Genomic DNA, 22,859 nt, shown 5'->3' on the forward strand with positions numbered 1-22,859 from the left:
TTTTTTTTCCTAACTGACAATTTGCAGAAGACCAAACAGTGTAATATGCAGATGTGTGAAGAGAAGCAGACAGGGAATCAGCTGTAGATGCTGAGTAGTGTATTGTAATGTTTTAGCTGAATAAAGTAGTAAAAAGAAGGTGGAAGTCATAGGACATTATGAAAAATGTAGTGTACTGTATGTGCAATTAATTTAGGTAGCTGATTGGAAATTGTTTATAGGAGCCTAAAAGATGAGAGAGTGTTGTCTGTATATGTAAAGCAATGGAAGGCAGGTGTAAAACAATTTCTGTTAATAATGGTTGCAGGGCTAATGAATGGATATTTTATTATGATAAACGGGAATAGAGGAGTAAGTAGATTGGGTCTATTTCTGTGTGTATCAAATTTCAGCCTGAAGGACTGTGCATGAAATAGTTGCTGCCTGCTTCATCCCCCCCTCTGAATAAAAGCAAACAAGTGCCACAGTTATAAAGCACCTCAGAATATATTATTTTTCTTATTCTGGTTCAAATGATACCCTACATGCCATATTTCATCACTAGTTGGGAATGTGGCATACTCAGGGCCGGATTTACCATAAGGCACTGTAGGCACGTGCCTACAGGCGCCTGATGATGGAAAGGCGGCTCCCTCCCTCTCTAGTACCTCCCTCCCTCCTACCCTATGCAGAGTCCTGATGACAGTGTAAATGAGAGGTTACTCCCCCAGCTCTCTGCATTCCACTGACAAGATCTCCCTTCAGTTGAGGGCACCACTGGCTGCTTAATCCCGAGGGTATCTCTGGCTAACTAATGCAAAGGGACACCTGTAGCTATGACAGGCAAGAGAAGTAAGGGAGAAGTGACAGCTGGGACATCCAGTGGTTCAACAGGAGTTTGTAGGTTCATGGAGGGCTAAGTCTAGGGTGCCAGGACATCTGTGTCTATAAGCTCAAGTGATGTACATCTGAGCCAGGGCGTACCATTATTGCCAGCCTGTGCGTTTGTAGCGATTGGATCCAATCGCTATGGCGCACAGTTTGGGGACTCCAGATACAATGCTGGGCAACAACACAGTAATGTATTCTGTACAGCATTGGGTCTCAAAACTGATCGCATACGATTGCTACGGGCGGCAACCATTACAAGTGTCCACTGATCTTAAGACTATGCTTACATGTAGGTGACACAAGAGGTTAATTAGTTAAGGTGCCCATACACTCGTCAGACTGGCAGCAGATAGATAAGAAATGCATCTGATGATCTATCTGATGCGTTTTTAGAACATTTTTTACCAGGATAGAATTCCAATAGATTTCAGTTTGAAATCTATTGAAATTCGATCCGATGGCATTTTTTTGCCATCAGATTTCCATTAAAGGGATACTGTAGGGGGGTCGGGGGAAAATGAGCTGAACTTACCCGGGGCTTCTAATGGTCCCCCGCAGACATCCTGTGCCCGCGCAGCCGCTCACCGATGCTCCGGCCCCGCCTCCGGTTCACTTCTGGAATTTCTGACTTTAAAGTCAGAAAACCACTGCGCCTGCGTTGCCGTGTCCTCGATCCCGCTGATGTCATCAAGAGCGCACAGTGCAGGCCCAGTATGGTCTGTGTCTGCGCAGTACACTCCTGGTGACATCAGCGGGAGCGAGGACACGGCAACGCAGGTGCAGTGGTTTTCTGACTTTAAAGTCAGAAATTCCAGAAGTGAACCGGAGGCGGGGCTGAAGCATTGGGGAGTGGCTGCGCCAACACAGGATGTCTGCGGGGGACCATTAGAAGCCCCGGGTAAGTTCAGCTCATTTTCCCCCGACCCCCCTACAGTATCCCTTTAAGGCCAATGCAAACTGATAAGCAATCTCATCAGATCGACCTAAATTTTCCACCCTGCCAGTTCGATGGAAATCGATCGAAATCGATCGAAATCGGCCATCGATCGGTCGATTGGCCAACCGATTTGCAAACGATCAATCGATCGGGATCGGTCGGCCAGAAAATCGGCTGAGTGTATGGGCCCCTTTAGGTAGGCATTTCTACTTTTCGGGGGAGTAACCACTTCATTGTTCAATGGGGACACTGTGACTTTAAAACTTTTTTTTAACTGTTTTTTTTTTTCTGTTTACATGAATGAGTGCAGCAGTCATTCACATATAAAGAACAACTGAAATGAAAGGTATATGGAGGCTGCCATATTTCTTTTTAAGCAGTACCAGTTGCCTGGCAGCTCTGCTGATCCTCTGCCTCTAATAATTTTAGCCACAGACCCTGAACAAGCATGCAGCAGATTAGCTGTTTCTGACATTGGCAGATCGGACAAGACATTGGCAGATCGGACAAGATTAGCTGCATACTTGTTTCTGTTACTCAGACACTACTGCAGCCAAATAGATCAGCAGGACAGCCAGGCAACTGGTATTGTTTACAAGGAAATAAACATGGCAGCCACCATATACCTCTCCCTTCAGTTGCCCTTTAAGTGAGCGCATGAGCATGCATACGCGGGAAGAAAGGGAATGCTTATGAGACCGCGTGTGCACCCGCACAAGCGTGTGGAGGGGCTTAAAAGTGCAGGACGTGTATTTCACATCTTGGAATGCACAGGAGGGCGAATCAGGATATGAAATTCACATCCAAATATCTAAACAGGTTAAAGAAACTCTGAAACTTAAAAAACTCCCCTGGGGTGTACTCACCTCGGGTGGGGGAAGCCTCCAGATCCTATCAAGGCTTCCCTCATCCTCCTGTGTCCCACGGCGGTCTCGCGGTGCCCCTCCGAACAGCGGGCATGTAAATATTTACCTTCCCGGCTCCAGCGCAGGCGCAGTATCGGTGTCGGCCCGCTCTACTGTGCAGGCGCAAGTCTCCTGCACCTGCGCAGTAGAGCAGACTCGACAGAGATCGGCTATTTCCGCCTATCTCCGTGCTGAGAGCTGCAACAGCTCCTCCGCTGGAGCCAGGGAAGGTAAATATATCAGAGCTTATCGGGCTTGTTGAGGGGGGATTCCGGACACTTCGGGGGTCAGAGCTCGACTGCCTGCAGCTACAGGGGTGGGGGAAGCCTCATTGGGACCCTGAGGCTTCCCACTCCCGAGGTGAGTACCCCCCAGGGGAACTTTTTTTGGTTACAGAGTCTCTTTGCAGTGGCACTGCAAGGAAAAAAATCTCTAGGGCGATAATCGCCTCGGCAGGGGGAATCCTCTGGATTTTAAAGTGCCTTTCAAAACGGTAGCGATTTCCCTAAACGCACAACTATCCAAATCGCATACACAGGACATGCAGAATTTTTAGCGTTAGCGTTTCTGCAATGTAAACTATATAAACGCTGGTGTAATCGCTCGGCAAAACCGACACAGAGCGATTTTGCTAGTGTTTTTAAATTACTGCACACTGTAAAATAAAATTAAAAGGACCAATCACAATTAAAAACGCTAATCTCAAATCGCTGGCAAAAAGCTGACACTTTTTAAAATCGCTAGAAAATGCTCATTAAAAACGCTAGCGATTGCAATTAGCAATATTGCTTTGTAGTGGGTTCCAGGCCTTATGGAGGTTTGTATAAGTGTGCCTTTGGGATGGGGGAGTCAAGGTGGTTGGGGAGAGCGACATTACATACCTATGGTGGGCTGCTCCTGTGGCCTCCCACCCATATGGTGGTCGCAATCTTCTCCCCAGAAAGACTGCACAGCATTGCATTTTAATTTTCCTGGTGGTGGCTGCCCACCACCTGCTGCAATGCATGCTGGGATATGTAGTCCATGGATGCAATTACAGATAGGTACTTGCATCCACCGACTACCCCACCTGGCATGTATTGCTGCAGGTATGCACATGATGGCACCAGGAAAATTTAAATGCAGGCGCTGTGCAGCCTGTGTGCGGAGCAGATAGTGACCACCATACAAGGGCGTAGCAATAGCCATAGCCGTCATAGCAGCTGCTATGGGGCCCTGGAGCAAAGTGGGGAGGGGGGGGGGGGCAGGTGGTACTAATGTATTCACCATTAACTTTCTTGTGTTCCTCTGCCTATATCTCAGTGCCCATGAACTATGTGTAGTGTTGATTGCATGAGAATGTAAATTACCCAAATAACTCCATGGGGTAGAAGCAGGTGGCAGTGCTCAAGTACCTACATCTGAGGGCCCCATGAAAGTTTTGCTATGTGGCCCATGATCCCACCATAGGTAGGTAATGCTGCTTTACCCAACAGCCCCCCCCCCCCCCCCCCCCCAGTACAATCATATAAAACACCATTATAGGGCTCATTTTTAAAAATTAATTGTAATTGCAGATGCTTGGTTCCCGTAAAGGAAGCATCTGAGTACAAAAAAAAAGAGATCTACTTACCTGGGGCTTCCTCCAGCCCCTGGTTGCCAATATGTCCCTCGCCTCATCTCCAGTGACTCCTGGTCCCCTCCGGTGCAGATACAGACCTCAGCAGGTCATCCTTTACTGCACCTGTGTGAGCACCGCTGTCAATCATGCACAAGTGGTCTGGAGTGTTCTGTGCAAGCGCAATAGTTCTGTGCCTGCGTAGAACACTCTGGACCACATGTGCGTGATTGACAGCGGTGCTCGCGCAGGCGCAGTAGAGGACGGCCTGCTGAGCATCTATAGGGGTCCTGCACCGGAGGGGACCAGGAGCCACCAGAGATATGGTGAGAGCACAGGACGGTTGCCAGGGGCTAGAGGAAGCCCAAGGTAAGTAGATCTCCTTTTTTTAATGTACTTGGATGCTTCCTTTTAAAGTAACTAGGATGGAGTCATATGGTGTGTTTATACTTTCCTAGGTCTTCCTCCACCCCATGAGATGTGGGGGTCCCTTGCCGTCCTCTGCGTTCACTTGCAATAGCTCCTGGTAATCTGGCAGTTGTGGGGTAGAGCGCATGCGCGGCATAGCCGCCTGCCCCCCACAACAGGCTCCTGTGCGCAGGAACATTCTGTGCAGCCTTACTGCGCAGGCACAGGTTTCCGGCTGCAGGAGCATGACAGAGGATGCAGGTGCACCATGACGCGCATGCGCAGAACCCCACGAGTGGTCACACTACCAGAAGCTATTACAAGTGAATGGAGGGGCTGAAGAGGGACCCCCCCACACCTCATGGGGCTAGAGGAAGACCAAAGTACACCATATGACTCCATCTCGGGTTCTCTTTAACTATTCCTGTGCTCTAGAGATCCATCCCCCTATATGTATGTGGCCACAGTTTAACACCTGCCCCCCCCCCCCCCCTTCCTTGTATAAAGTACAGCTAACAGCCATTGTGCATCCCTCCTACTTGCCCAATGCTAATTGCAATTGCACTCCCCCTCCTGCAGCATCTGTTCCTGTCCTATTTGCAAAGTGCAGTGTATACTCCTGCATACCCTGCTTTTCTCCTCACTTGCTGTCATCAGAGCAGCCTGGTGTACTCTCCTAATCTGCTTGGCTGCAGAGTTCCTCAAATGACATGCTTTATAGCTGCATTTAGTACAATACACCAGGTAGCTGATGACAGCTAGAGAGCAGAGGAGAAACGACACACAATATACAGAAGTATACACTGAACTCTGCAAGCAGGAGGGAGACAGACGCTGCTGCAGGCTTCAGGAGGAGAGAGTGGACAAAGACATCCAACTGTGCTGGAACGGAGGACATGCTCATAAATTAGCGGGCAAGTCTGCCTGTCATGTAGTAGAGATAGTAAGCAGCTCAGCTGATCACACAGACAGCGAGCATTCTGAGCTGTGCACGGATCCGTTCTTCCTCTGCTTTTTTTTCCTTCCCCCTACTCGGCAAGAGCTTCTTATGACAGCTCCATACGTCACTACCCATGAGGCAATCTGGCTAGGGCTAATTAATATGCTGCCGCGGAGCTGAGGATCTGGTGGGCGTGGCTTCAACATTAAAGGGGGAAAATCTAAATAAATACAATACAAATGCTAATAAAAGCCAGGTTTTCCCCTATAATGTGGACATTAGCTACACACAGGTGGTGAGCACTGTAGACCCTTACAGTACCTCTTTAAGCCTTAGCTATTTGATTTCTGACATCTAAGCTTGTTTGCATGGCCCTGTGTTTATGTGGGCGGAAAATGTTTTTTTGTAGCAATGTTTTATGTAGCAATTATTTTATGTGTTCTCTACCAATTATCTGCTGCGCCAATTGCTGCAATTCTGTGGGTAGTTATTTTGTGTATATCTTGTTTTTATTCCAGTTGCGCTCCCATTTTTGCCTGAAGAAGCGGGGTCACGCCCGCGAAACGCGTTGCATTTGTGGAGTTGAATAAATTATTTGTCAATTCTGTTTTATCGAGACTCAAGTGAGTTTTCTTTTTTTGTAAGAGGGAGGTGAGTCCACCTTAAATTCCCCCTCTGCTTTTAAGCGGTTTTTAAAACGTTACTCTACTCTGGCGCCTCTGTATACCGAGTTTTTGCTGATCTTCTAGTCCAATGTTTCTCAACATTTTATTTATATGTACCCCTTTTAAAACCCTGTACTCACCAAGTACCCCCTGGCATAGTAAGCATTATCACAAGTACCCCTTGACAAATATATATTTAATCGTAGTACATTATAATTGGTTCTAAACTATTTCCAAGCATTTAGTATTGCTTTTAATTAGCTAAAATACTGATTTAGTGTTGTTTAAATAAGATTTATCATTTTCTAAAACTCTAAATTTGTTATTCTTGGTTAAATATATCAAGCCAGAGTACCCCCTGGAACCATCAGAAGTACCCCCTGGGGTACGCGTACCACATGTTGAGAACCTATGTTCTAGTCCACCCTGGGTGGAGGGGTGCATCCCCATCTACTATCTACAGAGAGCGACTTCTTAACCTGAGTGGGGTCAGGTCCCAATGCTCCCCACCTGCATTTAAAGTGGTTGCCTATGGGTAACCCGTGTTTGTGAGTATATATATACACATAAAATTGTATTGAACTCTTCATTTTACCTGACAATACTGCACCATATTGGGCTCTCGATTCTCTTCTTGTTTTTAAGCATCACGTAGGTGGGTGGGTGCACAGTGAACAACAGGTAGGCATATGCAGTGGGTATTACAATGTGCACCTGTCACACACACAGGTAGTAGTCACTGAATGTGCTGGGCCTGGCAGTGGCACACACAGTAGGAATTACCAAGGCTGTCTATGCAACACAAGTGTCAGTGGGACACACAGAAAAAAAAAATAGATCACAAGAACAAGATTAGCTTTCAAAAGAGCTGTTGTGGGATGCTTTTTTAGCAATAAGAATCAGCAAGGAGCAAACTAAGAAGCCTACAAGAGCCTAACTAATCTTTCCCTATGAGAGTCTGCAGTAGCTATCCCTTCACTAATTACTGCAGGCACACGAGTAAGTGAAAAGCCTGACACTGCCTGCCTTTTATAAGGGGGGGGGGGGGAGACTCTAGGAGGGAGTGTAGCCTAATTGGCTACAATGTGCATGCTGACTGTGATGTAAAGTTGACCCTCATGATGCACTATGGGGGCGAACCAAACTTCCGGAAAAGTTTGCGGTTCTCTGCAATCGCGAACCCCGGAAGTTAGCTGGGAACCGTTCGGGCCATCTCTACCCCTCGATGTCATGCCGTACCGCTGCACGCCCCCACTCTGCCATCCTGATTGTCTGCTGGGAAGAATAGTAGAGGTAATGGGGATCCCCACGGCCGTGGGGGAAAAGCTTGAGTCTCACTAGTCAGCGCTGATCGCGCGCGGGACCCAGGAAAACAGCGCAGGAGGCAGTAGCATCCAACCCGAATTTAGCTCGGGCTTACCGCTCTGAGCTGCTGACACTAGTGGTGCTCAGCAGAGCTCGAATATTCGAGTAGCTCGAATATTCGAGCTCTTTTTCAGCTATTCGAGCTCGGTATTCGAGCTCCGAATAGCTGGAGCTATTCGAATGGGCTATCCGAGTACACTCGAATAGCCCATTCACTATTCGAGCTATTCGAGCAACCCGGCGCTATTCGAGCTCGGTACCGAGCTCGAATAGCGTCATAGCCCAGATTGATGTCCTTAGAGCCAATCAGAGGGCTCCCAGGCCCTCTGACGGCAGCCAATCACAGAGGGGGACCCTGGCCAGCCCCTACCCTATAAATAGCGGCCGCCATGTTACGTTTCTCCGTGCTTGCCTGAGACTTGTACAGAGAGAGAGTTGCTCCTTTGTGCTTTGGCTTAGCAAGAGCTCTATTGTGGTCATTTACCTAGCATTTTTGCTCACATACACCTCCTATACACACCTATATTGTTGTTAGTTAGTTAGACATTGTATTTTAGTTAGTAGCTTGTGTGTTACATTAGAGACAGGCAGCTGCTGCAAGCTTACAGGTTTAGGCCTCAGGGGGGCCTTGCCTCTGTGGGCAGCTGTCCTCTGTTTATTTCTCTCATCTATACCAGTATTTCTGCTGTCCTTTACTAATAGTATTGTAGTTATACTGTACTAGGAGTAGGACACTCACTGACTGTCACTGTTTATAGGCTACTAGCTAGCTCCTGCGTGTGTGCACTCACTCACTGTCTGTGTGTACACACACTCTATTTCCTTCTGATTACTGATAGATTATTGTTAGTTGTACTTACTTACTACTTACTCTTACTGTACCCGTAGGGACACTCACTGTCACTGTTCATATAGGCTACTAGCTCCTGCGTGTGCGCACTGCACTCACTGTCTGAGTGTACACACACAACACACACTCTATTTCCTTCTGATCGCTGATTGATTATCGTAATTAGTTAGTTCTACTTACTGTTACTACTTACTCTTACTGTACTAGGAGTCTAGGACACTCAGTCACTGTCCATAGGCTACTAGCTCCTGCGTGCGTGCACTCACTGTCTGAGTGTACACACACAACACACACTCTATTTCCTTCTGATCGCTGATTGATTATCGTAATTAGTTAGTTCTACTTACTTACTGTTACTACTTACTCTTACTGTACTAGGAGTCTAGGACACTCAGTCACTGTGTTCATAGGCTACTAGCTCCTGCGTGCGTGCACTCACTGTCTGAGTGTACACACACAACACACACTCTATTTCCTTCTGATCGCTGATTGATTATTGTAATTAGTTAGTTCTACTTACTGTTACTAATTACTCTTGCTGTACTAGGAGTCTAGGACACTCAGTCACTGTTCATAGGCTACTAGCTCCTGCGTGCGTGCACTCACTGTCTGAGTGTACACACACAACACACACTCTATTTCCTTCTGATCGCTGATTGATTATCGTAATTAGTTAGTTTTACTTACTGTTACTACTTACTCTTACTGTACTAGGAGTCTAGGACACTCAGTCACTGTCCATAGGCTACTAGCTCCTGCGTGCGTGCGTGCACTCACTGTCTGAGTGTACACACACCACCCACACTCTATTTCCTTCTGATCGCTGATTGATTATTGTAATTAGTTAGTTCTACTTACTGTTACTACTTACTCTTACTGTACTAGGAGTCTAGGACACTCAGTCACTGTGTTCATAGGCTACTAGCTCCTGCGTGCGTGCACTCACTGTCTGAGTGTACACACACCCACACTCCATTTCCTTCTGATCGCTGATTGATTATTGTAATTAGTTAGTTCTACTTACTGTTACTACTTACTCTTACTGTACTAGGAGTCTAGGACACTCAGTCACTGTGTTCATAGGCTACTAGCTCCTGCGTGCATGCACTCACTGTCTGAGTGTACACACACCCACACTCCATTTCCTTCTGATCGCTGATTGATTATCGTAATTAGTTAGTTGTACTTACTGTTACTACTTACTCTTACTGTACTAGGAGTCTAGGACACTCAGTCACTGTCCATAGGCTACTAGCTCCTGCGTGCGTGCACTCACTGTCTGAGTGTACACACACCCACACTCCATTTCCTTCTGATCGCTGATTGATTATTGTAATTAGTTAGTTCTACTTACTGTTACTACTTACTCTTACTGTACTAGGAGTCTAGGACACTCAGTCACTGTGTTCATAGGCTACTAGCTCCTGCGTGCGTGCACTCACTGTCTGAGTGTACACACACCCACACTCCATTTCCTTCAGATCGCTGATTGATTATCGTAATTAGTTAGTTGTACTTACTGTTACTACTTACTCTTACTGTACTAGGAGTCTAGGACACTCAGTCACTGTCCATAGGCTACTAGCTCCTGCGTGCGTGCACTCACTGTCTGAGTGTACACACACCCACACTCCATTTCCTTCTGATCGCTGATTGATTATTGTAATTAGTTAGTTCTACTTACTGTTACTACTTACTCTTACTGTACTAGGAGTCTAGGACACTCAGTCACTGTCCATAGGCTACTAGCTCCTGCGTGCGTGCACTCACTGTCTGAGTGTACACACACCACCCACACTCTATTTCCTTCTGATCGCTGATTGATTATTGTAATTAGTTAGTTCTACTTACTGTTACTACTTACTCTTACTGTACTAGGAGTCTAGGACACTCAGTCACTGTGTTCATAGGCTACTAGCTCCTGCGTGCGTGCACTCACTGTCTGAGTGTACACACACCCACACTCCATTTCCTTCTGATCGCTGATTGATTATTGTAATTAGTTAGTTCTACTTACTGTTACTACTTACTCTTACTGTACTAGGAGTCTAGGACACTCAGTCACTGTGTTCATAGGCTACTAGCTCCTGCGTGCGTGCACTCACTGTCTGAGTGTACACACACCCACACTCCATTTCCTTCTGATCGCTGATTGATTATCGTAATTAGTTAGTTGTACTTACTGTTACTACTTACTCTTACTGTACTAGGAGTCTAGGACACTCAGTCACTGTCCATAGGCTACTAGCTCCTGCGTGCGTGCACTCACTGTCTGAGTGTACACACACCACCCACACTCTATTTCCTTCTGATCGCTGATTGATTATTGTAATTAGTTAGTTCTACTTACTGTTACTACTTACTCTTACTGTACTAGGAGTCTAGGACACTCAGTCACTGTGTTCATAGGCTACTAGCTCCTGCGTGCGTGCACTCACTGTCTGAGTGTACACACACTAAATTTACTTGTGATTACTACTGATTATTGTAACTGCTAGTTGTACTTCCTGACTGTTACTACTTACTTACTGTACTAGGGGACACTCACTCAGTCACCTCACCAACCAACCCACTCCATTAAAGTACCCCACTTTTCACCCGCCCTTTTAAAAAACTTTTGTCTATACGCCCAAAACATTGAAGATGTCTGGAAGTGGCAGCCAGCGCGGTTTGGGCAAGGGCAAGGGCAGCAAGGGAATCAGGAGGAGAGGGAGCAGCATTGTGGCAAGCCGCGGCCGCGGGCGCGCCACCATGCACAGTTCCGCAGCAGCAGCAGCAGCGTCAGTGGCTAACATTCCTCCCATAGCCACTGGCCGTGGACGCCTTGGGCGCCGCCCAGCAGGAGCATCTGCAACTCACGCTGCAGAGACACAGCAGCAGCAGCGTGTAGCACCTGCTCCCATTTTCCTCCAGCCGGGTCGGAAACGTCCCATTGAGGAAAAGGATGCAGACACTGTGGTGCAACTCATGACGGAGGATGAGCAGCCCGCCATTAGCTCTGCATCCGAGGCCTCCACCCTCACCACCACCACCACCACCACCACCACCCCTGTTCGCAGCAGCCGCCCAGCAGGGCCTGGGGAGGAGGCCAGTTCACCGTCAGTTGGCGACCTGTCATTCAGCAGTCTTTTGACCCCAGGCATCATGAGTCAATTGTCTGCTGTTGTTGGCGATTTTGAGGAGGAGATGCTGATGGGCACTTTGGGGGATGAGGGATTGGACAGCAAGACTGTGGCGACAGTCAAGCAGCCCATCCATGCATCAGGAGAGGAGTTTGGGGGGTCCTCATCCCAGCAGGACATGTTTCAGGAGGGGGAGGATGATGATGACCCGGTGACAGACAGAGACTGGGTGCCACCACCTCCAGGGGATGTCGTCCTCAGCAGCTCTGAGGAGGAGGAGGAGGATGCTCTTGTGGGCCTTGCAAGGAGGCGCATCATTGCAAGCATTGGCAGCAGCAGTAGGCAGGTCCCACAGCCTGCTGGTGTCTCAGGCTCAGCAGCAGCAGCAGCAGCATCTGCCAGTACCACCACCAGCCGCACCCAAGCCCCCCCCCAACCACCACAGGGAGACAGGCAGCAGCGCTTCCATGCCGTAGGGGGATGTTTAAGTCACCAATCTGGCGATATTTCACCATGCCCACTGTGTACAGCAAGTACGCCACTTGCAACCACTGTCAGCGGAAGTTGAGCAGAGGTGCAGACCCCTTAAAGTTCTGCACCAGCTCGCTCATCAACCACCTTGCGGCTAAACATTTCCACCAGCATGAGGAGTTCCAGAGGCTGAAGGCATCTGGTGCTGGCAGTGGCACCACACCCATCACTGCACAGCCTTCAGCAGCAGCAGCAGCAACAGCAGCCACCCGCCCTCCTGCTCCTCCAGCAGCACCAGCAGGAGTGCGGAAACGCACTGCTCCTCCCCCCTCTGCAACTCCTGCCGCCGACACTGAGGCCTGTTCTGGCAGCCAGTCCTCAGTGGCCTCCTCTGCTGTGTCTGCTGATTCCCGTGTCAGCAAAAGGCCACGCCAGAGCCTTTTGAGCGAGTCCTTCCAGGGGGTGGTTAGGGCTCTGCCTCCCAGCAGCCGTCGCGTGCGGCAGCTGAACGGCTTGCTGGCACGGGCCATGTGCTCCCAACTCCTGCCGTACACGCTCGTGCAGGAGGGGAGCGACATTCGTGCGCTGCTTGCTTGCGCAGCCCCAGACTGGCAGCTCCCCAGCAGACACTTCTTTGCCCACAAGGCCATTCCTGCACTGCACCGCTTTGTGATGGCCAATGTGGAGCGAGGGCTGGAGCACGCGGTTGGTGAAAGGGTCCACGTCACCATGGACTCCTGGAGCAGCCGCTTCGGGACAGGCCGCTACCTGTCCTTCACTGTCCACTGGGTCAGCTTGGTGGAAGGGGGTGAGGATGGGAGAGCAGCAGCGGGCACAGCAGCAGCAGCAACACAGTGGGTGGTGCCACCCCGCAGGGTCAGGGGAACTGCAGCAGGTTCCTCCGATCCTCTGCCATCCTCCGGCACACCTGGCCAAACCCCCCGCCTCAGCAGCAGCGTGAAGGCCCGCCACTGCCAAGCGCTGCTGCACTTGGTCAGCCTTGGGAAGACCAAGCTGACGGCAACCCATGTGTTGGCCAAACTCCAGGAGCAGGAGAGGATTTGGCTGACCCCCAGAGGCCTCAGAGTCGGAGAGGTGGTGGCCGACAATGGGGCCAATCTGGTTGCCGCAATAGACAGGGGAAACCTGACCCACATCCCCTGTCTTGCCCACGTGCTGAACCTGGTGGTGCAGAAGTTCCTGCGCACCTACCAGGGGATGGGCGAACTGCTGGAAATGGCAAGGAATGTTGTGCGTCACTTCCGGCGCTCGGCTGCAGCCTGTGCGAGCCTGGAAGACGTGCAAAAGGAGCTGGATCTGCCACGCCATCGGCTGATCCTTGACATTCCGACTCGCTGGAACTCCACCCTGGCGATGTTGGAGCGTCTAGTTGAACAGAAGCGCGCTGTCAAACAGTACCTTGCCCTGGCCACTGTTTCCGCCGCTCAGAGAAGGGACAAGACCAGCAACATCCCGTCCATCGTCCCCGATGATGACTGGAGGCACATGCAGCAGGTGTGCTTTGTGCTGGCTCCCTTCCTGCAGGCCACAAACATGGTGAGCAGGGACCATGCTATGGTCTGCGAGTGGGTGCCCCTGGTTTCTCTGCTGAACAGGGCCCTCGATGCTTTGCTGGAACAGGGAGCGGCAGCCTTGGACCAGCAGGAGCGGCAACCAGCTGCGCAGTCCACCTCTGAGGGGGAGGAGGAGGAGGACTTGGTGGAGGTCCCTGACCTGGCTGCTGATGAGGGGGATCAGCACAGCGCAGCTGAGTTGGTGCGGGGGTGGAGAGAGGATGAGGCGGCAGAGGAGGAGGATGAGGACAGCACTGACGTCGATGTGCCAGCAGACGTGGCCCGCCTCTTCCCAATGGCAGCGCACATGCTGACGTGCCTGCGCAGGGACCCCAGGGTGATCCAGATGAAGCAGAGGGAGGACATCTGGATCAGCATGATGTTGGACCCACACCTCAAGGGGAAGTTGAGCCAGTTCCTGCCGCCTGCAGGAGGAGACCCAGCGCAACAAATAAGGAGCTTGCAGCAGGCCCTTGTTGAGCGCTTGGAGGAAGCCTTCCCCCAGCCTTCCACCCCCACTGTCCAGCAGCCAGCACAGAGGCAGCAGCAGGTGCCTGCATCCAGCAGCAGCAAGCGCCCCACAGACCTGCTGTCTCTCAGCCACGAGCTCTACAGGACTGTAGAGGCTCCGGCAGCAGTGACTAGAGAGGAGATGCATGCAGCAGCATCCTCCTCCGGTCACAGCCAGCGCCTGACCCGCATGGTGGCTGACTACATGGGGTCGTACAGCGGGCTTGACAGCGATGCCCCTGTTGATCCCATGGAGTATTGGGTCAAGCGCATGGAGATCTGGAGCGAGCTGGCGCAGTACGCCCTGGAAGTGCTGTCCTGCCCCCCTTCCAGCGTGCTGTCCGAGCGCTGCTTCAGTGCAGCTGGTGGCGTGGTCACCGAGAAACGCTCACGTCTGTCTCACAAGTCTGTGGACAGACTGACGTTTCTCAAGATGAACCAGGCGTGGGTGGAAGGCGAGTTCCTGGCCCCTGTTGTCGGCGAGAGGGGGACATGAACTGGCTGCCGGAACCATCGTTAATGTGCCTTACCACCCTTTACCACCTCCTGGCTCCTGCTCACTAAGCCAGCCTGGTTCACTTTGACTATTACGTCGCCTGCAGCCACACATTTTACACCTACAGTGGGCTGCTGTGTACTGCCCTTCTGCTGTCTGTCTGTGTTTCCCACTGCCAGGGTACACAGAATTACCTTCTTCTGCTGCCACTCTGCCACCAGCTATTACGTCAAACAATAGCTATATTGGTTGTAAAACCAAAAACCAAAAAACCATAAAAAAAAAAAAGGTTTAATTTTTCTGAGGTGCCCGGGTTGAAAACTGTGTTGTCCCAGTTGTGTATTGGACACAATGTGGGCTGCACGACCGCTGTCTGGGACCTCCTGTTGTGTTTATTTACAGCCCTGGTATCACCGCTAGGTACCAGGGCTATTATGTCACGCTGCCTACCTGCTGCCACACTCACACTGCTCCTCCATACCTCCTCCTGCTGCTGCTGCTGTCTGTCTGTGTTTCCCACTGCCAGGGTACACAGATGATTTACCTTCTGCTGCCACTCTGCCACCAGCTATTACGTCAAACAATAGCTGCTCGCCTACTCCTCCATTCCTCCTCCTGCTGCTGCTGTCTGTCTGTGTTTCCCACTGCCAGGGTACACAGAATTACCTTCTTCTGCTGCCACTCTGCCACCAGCTATTACGTCAAACAATAGCTATATTGGTTGCAAAACCAAAACCAAACAAACCATTAAAAAAAAAAAAAAGGTTTAATTTTTCTGAGGTGCCCGGGTTGAAAACTGTGTTGTCCCAGTTGTGTATTGGACACAATGTGGGCTGCACGACCGCTGTCTGGGACCTCCTGTTGTGTTTATTTACAGCCCTGGTATCACCGCTAGGTACCAGGGCTATTATGTCACGCTGCCTACCTGCTGCCACACTCACACTACTCCTCCATACCTCCTCCTGCTGCTGCTGCTGCTGCTGTCTGTCTGTGTTTCCCACTGCCAGGGTACACTACACAGATGATTTACCTTCTGCTGCCACTCTGCCACCAGCTATTACGTCAAACAATAGCTGCTCACATTACTCCTCCATTCCTCCTGCTGCTGTTGCTGTCTGTCTGTGTTTCCCACTGCCAGGGTACACAGAATTACCTTCTGCTGCCACTCTGCCACCAGCTATTACGTCAAACAATAGCTATATTGGTTGCAAAACCAAAACCAAACAAACCATTAAAAAAAAAAAAAGGTTTAATTTTTCTGAGGTGCCCGGGTTGAAAACTGTGTTGTCCCAGTTGTGTATTGGACACAATGTGGGCTGCATGACCGCTGTCTGGGACCTCCTGTTGTGTTTATTTACAGCCCTGGTATCACCGCTAGGTACCAGGGCTATTATGTCACGGCGAGCTGCCTGCCTCATTGACTGCCTGCTGCCACACACTCATCCTCCTCCTCCTGCTGCTGAATTTACCTCCTGCTGTCTTTGTGTTTCCACTGCCAGGGAGCACATACAATGGCGCTTCCAACATGCGTGCGCCCACCAGCTATTTGTTACGCTCAAAAATAGCTGCATTTCTTTAAAAAAAAAATTGAAAAGAGAAATACGTGAAGAAGAAGAAGACGATATTGAAAAAGAAGGAGAAGGAGAAGATGAAGATGAAGAAGAAGATGAAGAAGAAGATGAAAAAGAAGAAGAAGATGAAAAAGAAGAAGAAGATGAAGAAGATGAAGAAGAAGAAGATGAAGAAGATGAAGAAGATGAAGAAGATGAAGAAGAAGAAGATGAAGAAGATGAAGAAGAAGAAGATGAAGAAGAAGAAGATGAAGAAGATGATGAAGAAGATGAAGAAGAAGAAGAAGAAGAAGAAGAAGAAGAAGAAGAAGAAGAAGATGAAGAAGAAGAAGAAGAAGAAGAAGAAGAAGATGAAGAAGAAGAAGAAGATGAAGAAGATGAAGAAGATGAAGATGAAGAAGATGAAGATGAAGAAGAAGAAGAAGATGAAGAAGATGAAGATGAAGAAGAAGATGATGAAGAAGAAGATGATGATGAAGAAGAAGAAGAAGATGATGAAGAAGAAGAAGATGATGAAGAAGAAGAAGATGAAGAAGAAGAAGAAGAAGAAGAAGAAGAAGAAGAAGAAGATGATGAAGAAGAAGAAGAAGAAGAAGAAGAAGACAATATAGAAGAAGAAGAAGATGATATAGAAGAAGAAGATCTAGAAGAAGAAGAAGAAAGATAAAGAAGAAGAAGAACAAGTATATACAGTAACACTACTGAACAAAATTAAGGACACAACTTATCTTTCCACATTTTTTTTTAAAGGAACATCCCCACATAATCACTTGCTGTTGTTACTTGGAAAAAAAGATGTTTCTTGCATCATTCACCCTCAAAACAAGTGTTGGAAGCTATTTAAGGCCAATTCGAATAGTCAGCTCGAATAGTGAGCTCGAATACCGACTCGAATAGTGAGCTCGAAGTCCGAGGTCGAATCGAATAGTAAAAATTATTCGACTCGAATATTCGACTGACCTCGAATAATTTACTATTCGAATTCGACCTAACTCGAATTTTGAAAAGGGGTATTTGAGCATCACTAGCTGACACTCACCCCGAGCTCATTTCGGGTTACCGCCAGGTGGGGTGTTAAGGGGGAAAACCTTAGAGGTGAAGTGGTGAAATAATGTTCTTATAACTGCATAGGAAATATGTGCCTGAACTACGACCTTAAATTACAAAATGACACATGCAACACTGAGGCATATCATTTTCAAAGGATACCTGAAGTGAGAGGGATATGGAGGCTGACATATTTATTTTCTTTTAAACAATGCATATTGCCTGGCTGTCCTGCTGGCTCTCTGCCTTTAATACTTTTAGCCATAGACTCTGAACAAGCATGCAGCAAATCAGGTGCTCTGACTGAAGTCGGGCTGAATTCAGCCACTACTGCAGCCAAAGAGATCAGCAGGACTGTCAGGCAACTGGTATTGTTTAAAAGGAAATAAATATGGCAGCCTCCATATCCCTCTCAGTTCAAGTTCACTTTAATTAAACTGAGATCCTATTTGAAATACTAAAACCCTGTGTGATGAAAATAAAAATTATATTAAACATTATAAAAATACTCTATTACCTGAATTTCATCACTTGTCAGTGGAAGGGCAAATAAAGACATTTTGTGTTCCCTTAGTGGAAAAAGCCTGTAAATAACAAAATAAAAAAAAAATGTAGAAAATTAGTAACAATTATTTTACTCTGGAGCATCCAGGGGCTTTCCTCTGCAGCACAGGTGTCAAACACAAGGCCCACAGCCAAATGTGGCCCTCCTTGTCCTTGCCATTTTATGTGGCTCTCGAGAACTTCCAAGGTTCATCAAAGTAAGCAGCAAAAGAAAGACAGTACACTGCCCTCCCGGTATCAGTGAATAATGGCGCACAGCGCCTATGCATAAAAATGGCGCCGCAATAAAAAGATACGCTTCTCGCTATTTATCGTTAGTACTGCATAATAATGGCGCACAGGGAAAAAAGAAGAAAAACGGCACACACTAACGTTATTTATCAATAGTGGCACACACTAACGTTATTTATCAATAGTGCCGTTCATTTGCCAAACAGCAGACGTTATTGCCCACAGTAATGTTATTTATCAATAGCGCCCTACATAAGCCAAACTGCAGACGTTATTTAACTGCAAAACGGTGAATGGATTTAATGTAACACTGTCAAGGTTAGGGTTAGGCACCACTGGGGGGGGGGGGGTCTTAGGGTTAGGCACCACCAGGGGGGTGGTTAGGGTTAGGCACCACCAGGGGGGTGGTTAGGGTTAGGCACCACCAGGGGGGTCTTAGGGTTAGGCATCACCAGGGGGGTCTTAGGGTTAGGCATCACCAGGGGGGTCTTAGGGTTAGGCACCACCAGGGGGTCTTAGGGTTAGGCACCATCAGGGGGGGTGGTTAGGGTTAGGCACTACCAGGGTGGGTTTAGGGGTTAGGGATAGGTACAGAGAGGGTTCTGTGTGTTAACGCTAAATAACGATAAGGCTTTAACGCTAAATAACAATAAGGCTTTAACGTTAAATAGCGATAAGCGGCAAACGGATTAGCGGCAACACCGTACGCCATTATTCGCAGGCGCCATTTTCAGATGGATCCTGCCCTCCCATCCATTGGAGCACATCAGTGATCATGTTTCTGACTGAAACATTGTCAGTTTGAGATGGAATGTAGCAAGAACCCACGGGATCCACCCCTACACCAGCAAAATAACACAAGGTCTCTTCTTCCCCCCCCCCCCTCCCGTAACTGGTAAATCATACACACACACACACTTACCCAGGGCCGTCCAGAGGGTCCTTAAGAGGGGGGTACTCACATTTAAAAATGGGGCCTAAACCCCCCCCCCAAATGCACAGTAGTACTTACAAGTGGTGGGGGACCTTCCCCCCAACCCCCTTGCCCTGCAGTGACTCGTGACCTTCACCCCCCAGCTCTCCAACTGTCCCAAACCCTCCCCCTTGAGCCCCTCCGCTTGACACATACATTCAATCACAGAAGGGCTGGCTGCATTCAATGGTGTGGAGTCGGACCTGTCATCGGTGGCCGTATGTTCCCCCCTCCTCGTTTCTTGCTGGGGAGTATTGATTGTCCTGTGGGTGCTGAATGCAGAGGCTGGATGCCATGTGGGTTCTGGGTCTGGGTACAGGTTTTGACTATGGGTAGGTATTGAGTGTCATGCAGGTGTTGTTTACAGGTACTTAGTGCCATGTGAGATCTGGGTGCGTGTACTGGTTGTCATGTGGGTACTGAGTGTGATATGGTTGCAAATACTTGGTTCCATGCCTGCCAGGGGCGGACTGACCATTAGGGCACTCGGGCACGGACCGAGGGCCCGTGGTCAGGGGGGGGCCCGCCACCCACCAGCGAACCCTGAGCAGGAGGGGAGACAGCCAGTGAAGGAGGGCAATGGGCATAGCAGCGGAGAAGAGGGGAAGTTCCCCCCCCCTTCTCTCACCTTGGGGCCCCCCTTCCTGGCTCTCCCCTCTGTAATCTATAATGTGTCGGACAGCTGGAAGCGGCTGACAGCGGGCGGAGACGCTGTTCAGCCACCGGAGGGATCGCTGATCTGTGTGCAGCTAGTGTGGGCTTGAGAAGCCCAGACTAGCTGCACACAGATCAGCGATGCCTCCGGTGGCTGAACAGCGGTAAGTCTCCGCCTGCTGTCAGCCGCTTCCAGCTGTCCGACACATTACAGATTACGGAGGGGAGAGCCAGGAAGGGGGGCCCCAAGGTGAGAGAAGGGGGGGGGGAAACTTCCCCCCTTCTCCGCTGCTATGCAAATCTCCCCTCCTGGAGACACCTACAAGCCTGGCTGCTTATACTGGGGGCACTTATAGACCTAGCTACATATACTGAGGGCACCTATAGACCTGGCTATACTGGGGAGACCTATACACCTGGCTGCATATACTGGGGAGACCTATACACCTGGCTGCATATACTGGGGCACTTATACACCTGACTACATATACTGGGGGCACTTATAGACCTAGCTACATATACTGAGGGCACCTATAAACCTGGCTATACTGGGGACACCTATACACCTGGCTGCATATACTGGGGAGACCTATACACCTGTCTATACTGGGGAGACCTATACACCTGGCTACATATACTGGGGGCACTTACAGACCTGGCTATACTGGGGAGACCTATACACCTGGCTGCATATACTGGGGAGACCTATACACCTGGCTATACTGGGGAGACCTATACACCTGGCTACATATACTGGGGGCACTTACAGACCTGGCTATACTGGGGAGACCTATACACCTGGCTGCATATACTGGGGGCACTTACAGACCTGGCTATACTGGGGAGACCTATACACCTGGCTGCATATACTGGGGAGACCTATACACCTGGCTGCATATACTGGGGGCACTTATAGACCTAGCTACATATACTGGGGACACCTATACACCTGGCTGCATATACTGGGGAGACCTATACACCTGGCTATACTGGGGAGACCTATACACCTGGCTATACTGGGGAGACCTATACATCTGACTGCATATACTGGGGGCACCTATACACCTGGCTGCATATACTGGGGGCACCTATATACCTGGCTGCATATACTGGGGGCACCTATAGACCTGGCTATACTGGGGACACCTATACACCTGGCTACATATACTGGGGACACCTAAAGACCTGGCTATCTATACAGGAGACACCTATAGACCTGGCTATCTTAACTGGGGACATCTATAGACCTGGCTATCTTAAATGGGGACATCTATAGACCTGGTTATCTATTCTGGGGACACCTGTAGATTAGGCTACTTATACTGGGGACACCTGTAGATTAGGCTACTTATACTGGGGACACCTATAGACCTGGATACCTGCACTGGGGATACCTTTTGACTTGGTTACCTATACTGGGGGCACCTATTTTGGGGGAACTGCTGCCAGATTAACTATTTTTGGGGAACTGCTGCTGCCAGATTAAGTGTATTTTGAGAAACAGCTGCCAGATTATGTGTATTTTTGGGGAACCGCTGCCAGATTGTGTATAATGGGGGAACTGCTGCTTCCAGATTCTGTGTATTTTGGGGGAACCACTGCTGCTACATGTATTTTTGGTGATCCGCTGCCAAATTATGTGTATTTGGGGGAACCGCTGCTGCCAGATAATGTCTATTTTGGGGGAACGACTGCCATATTATCTGTATTTTGGAGGAACCTCTCCCAAATTGCATGGATTTTTGGTGAAATGCTGTCAGATTACATGTATTTTGGGGGGAAGCACTATGGCAGAGTTCAAACTTCCCCGGCAGACCTTTTACACCACTGCTAAGGTCATGTATATTTTGCCCCACCCATGACCACGCCCACATTCTGTTGTGTGACCACACCCATTTTTTGGCGGGATTTTTGTCAGTTTACAATATCTCAATATAACATATTTACTGTTGTCAATAAATGATTATATCTTAGTCTGTAAAAATATAACGTGAAAGGTGGGAAACACTGGTACGGGGGCCCCATAATCTCCTATTGCCCGGGGGCCCCATGAGTTGTCAGTCCGCCCCTGATGCCTGCAGGCATGTGCCCCCCACTAAAGGACCCTCTGCACATCGCTGCATGCCTGTACTGGGTGCTGGCTATGGGTGGGCATTGGGTGTCACATGGGTTTAAATGCAGGTACTTTGGGTGTGGGTACTGGTTAAGTCACAGTGGGTGCTTGGTGCAGAAATTGTGGATGCTATGTGGAGGCTGTGTGCAGGTGTGAGTACTGAGTGCAATGTCAGGCCTGGGTTCAGGTGCGTGGTGTCATGTGAGTGTGAGTACAGGGTGCCAGCTATGGTGAAAGAGGTGTGGGTGTTGGGAGAAGTAGAGGTCAGTGTGGGTGCTGCAAAAAGGGGAAGTCATTGTGGGTGCTGGGGGAGGGAGAGGTCAGTTTAGGTGCTGAGGGAGCTCACTACGGGTGCTGCTGGGGGAAGGAGGGGTGGCATTTGGGGAGGGAAAGGTCAATTTGGGTGCTAGGTGGAGGGAGAGGTCACAGTGGGTGAAGGTTGAGGGAGAGGTTACTGTGAATGCTGGGGTAGGGAGAGGTCACTGCTTTTAGGGAGACACCATTTTACCTACTCCCACACAGCTGCAGGTACACTGCAGGTACATGGTTACACTAGTATTCATGTATGGGACCTCTTTACTCCAACGTGTCCCAGATGTGGGAGGGGCTTCCCACTGGTGGTGGAAGGGGCTTCCCACTGGTGGTGGGCAGGGCTTCCCATGTGGTGGGCAGAGCTTATAGCACATGGGGTGGGGCTTATTTTTTTGCAGCCAAAGGGGCCTCTTTATGCGTATTTTAAAAGGGAGGGGGGGGTGCTTGGGCACCCAGAGCCCTCCACCTTCTGCGCTCACCCATCTCCCCCCATAGCAGAGTACAGCAGTGGAGCAGTGTAATGTTTGCCTACTCCGGCAATACGTTATCTCTTCTGTTCTTGGCAGTTGAATGCTCTGTACTTCCATACCTCCTTCTCTCAATCGCGTGTCATCCATTCTGAGCCAGAAGTCTGCAGCATAGACGGTATGGCTGCCAGGAAGATCAGAGGGAAACCCGAAGCAC

General features: G+C 49.3%; 1 protein-coding gene across 1 annotated transcript in view; it reads right to left on the minus strand.

Moving 5' to 3' along the window:
- LOC137541114 (opioid growth factor receptor-like) overlaps positions 1 to 22,859 on the minus strand; it is a 245,563-nt gene that overhangs the window by 33,676 nt on the left and 189,028 nt on the right. Inside the window, exon 9 of the mRNA XM_068262263.1 lies at positions 17,846 to 17,912. Coding sequence (XP_068118364.1) covers positions 17,846 to 17,912 — 67 coding nt within the window. The remainder of the gene's footprint in view (positions 1 to 17,845; positions 17,913 to 22,859) is intronic.

Source organism: Hyperolius riggenbachi, chromosome 12 (genome assembly GCF_040937935.1).
Source record: "Hyperolius riggenbachi isolate aHypRig1 chromosome 12, aHypRig1.pri, whole genome shotgun sequence".
Classification (NCBI taxonomy): domain Eukaryota; kingdom Metazoa; phylum Chordata; class Amphibia; order Anura; family Hyperoliidae; genus Hyperolius; species Hyperolius riggenbachi.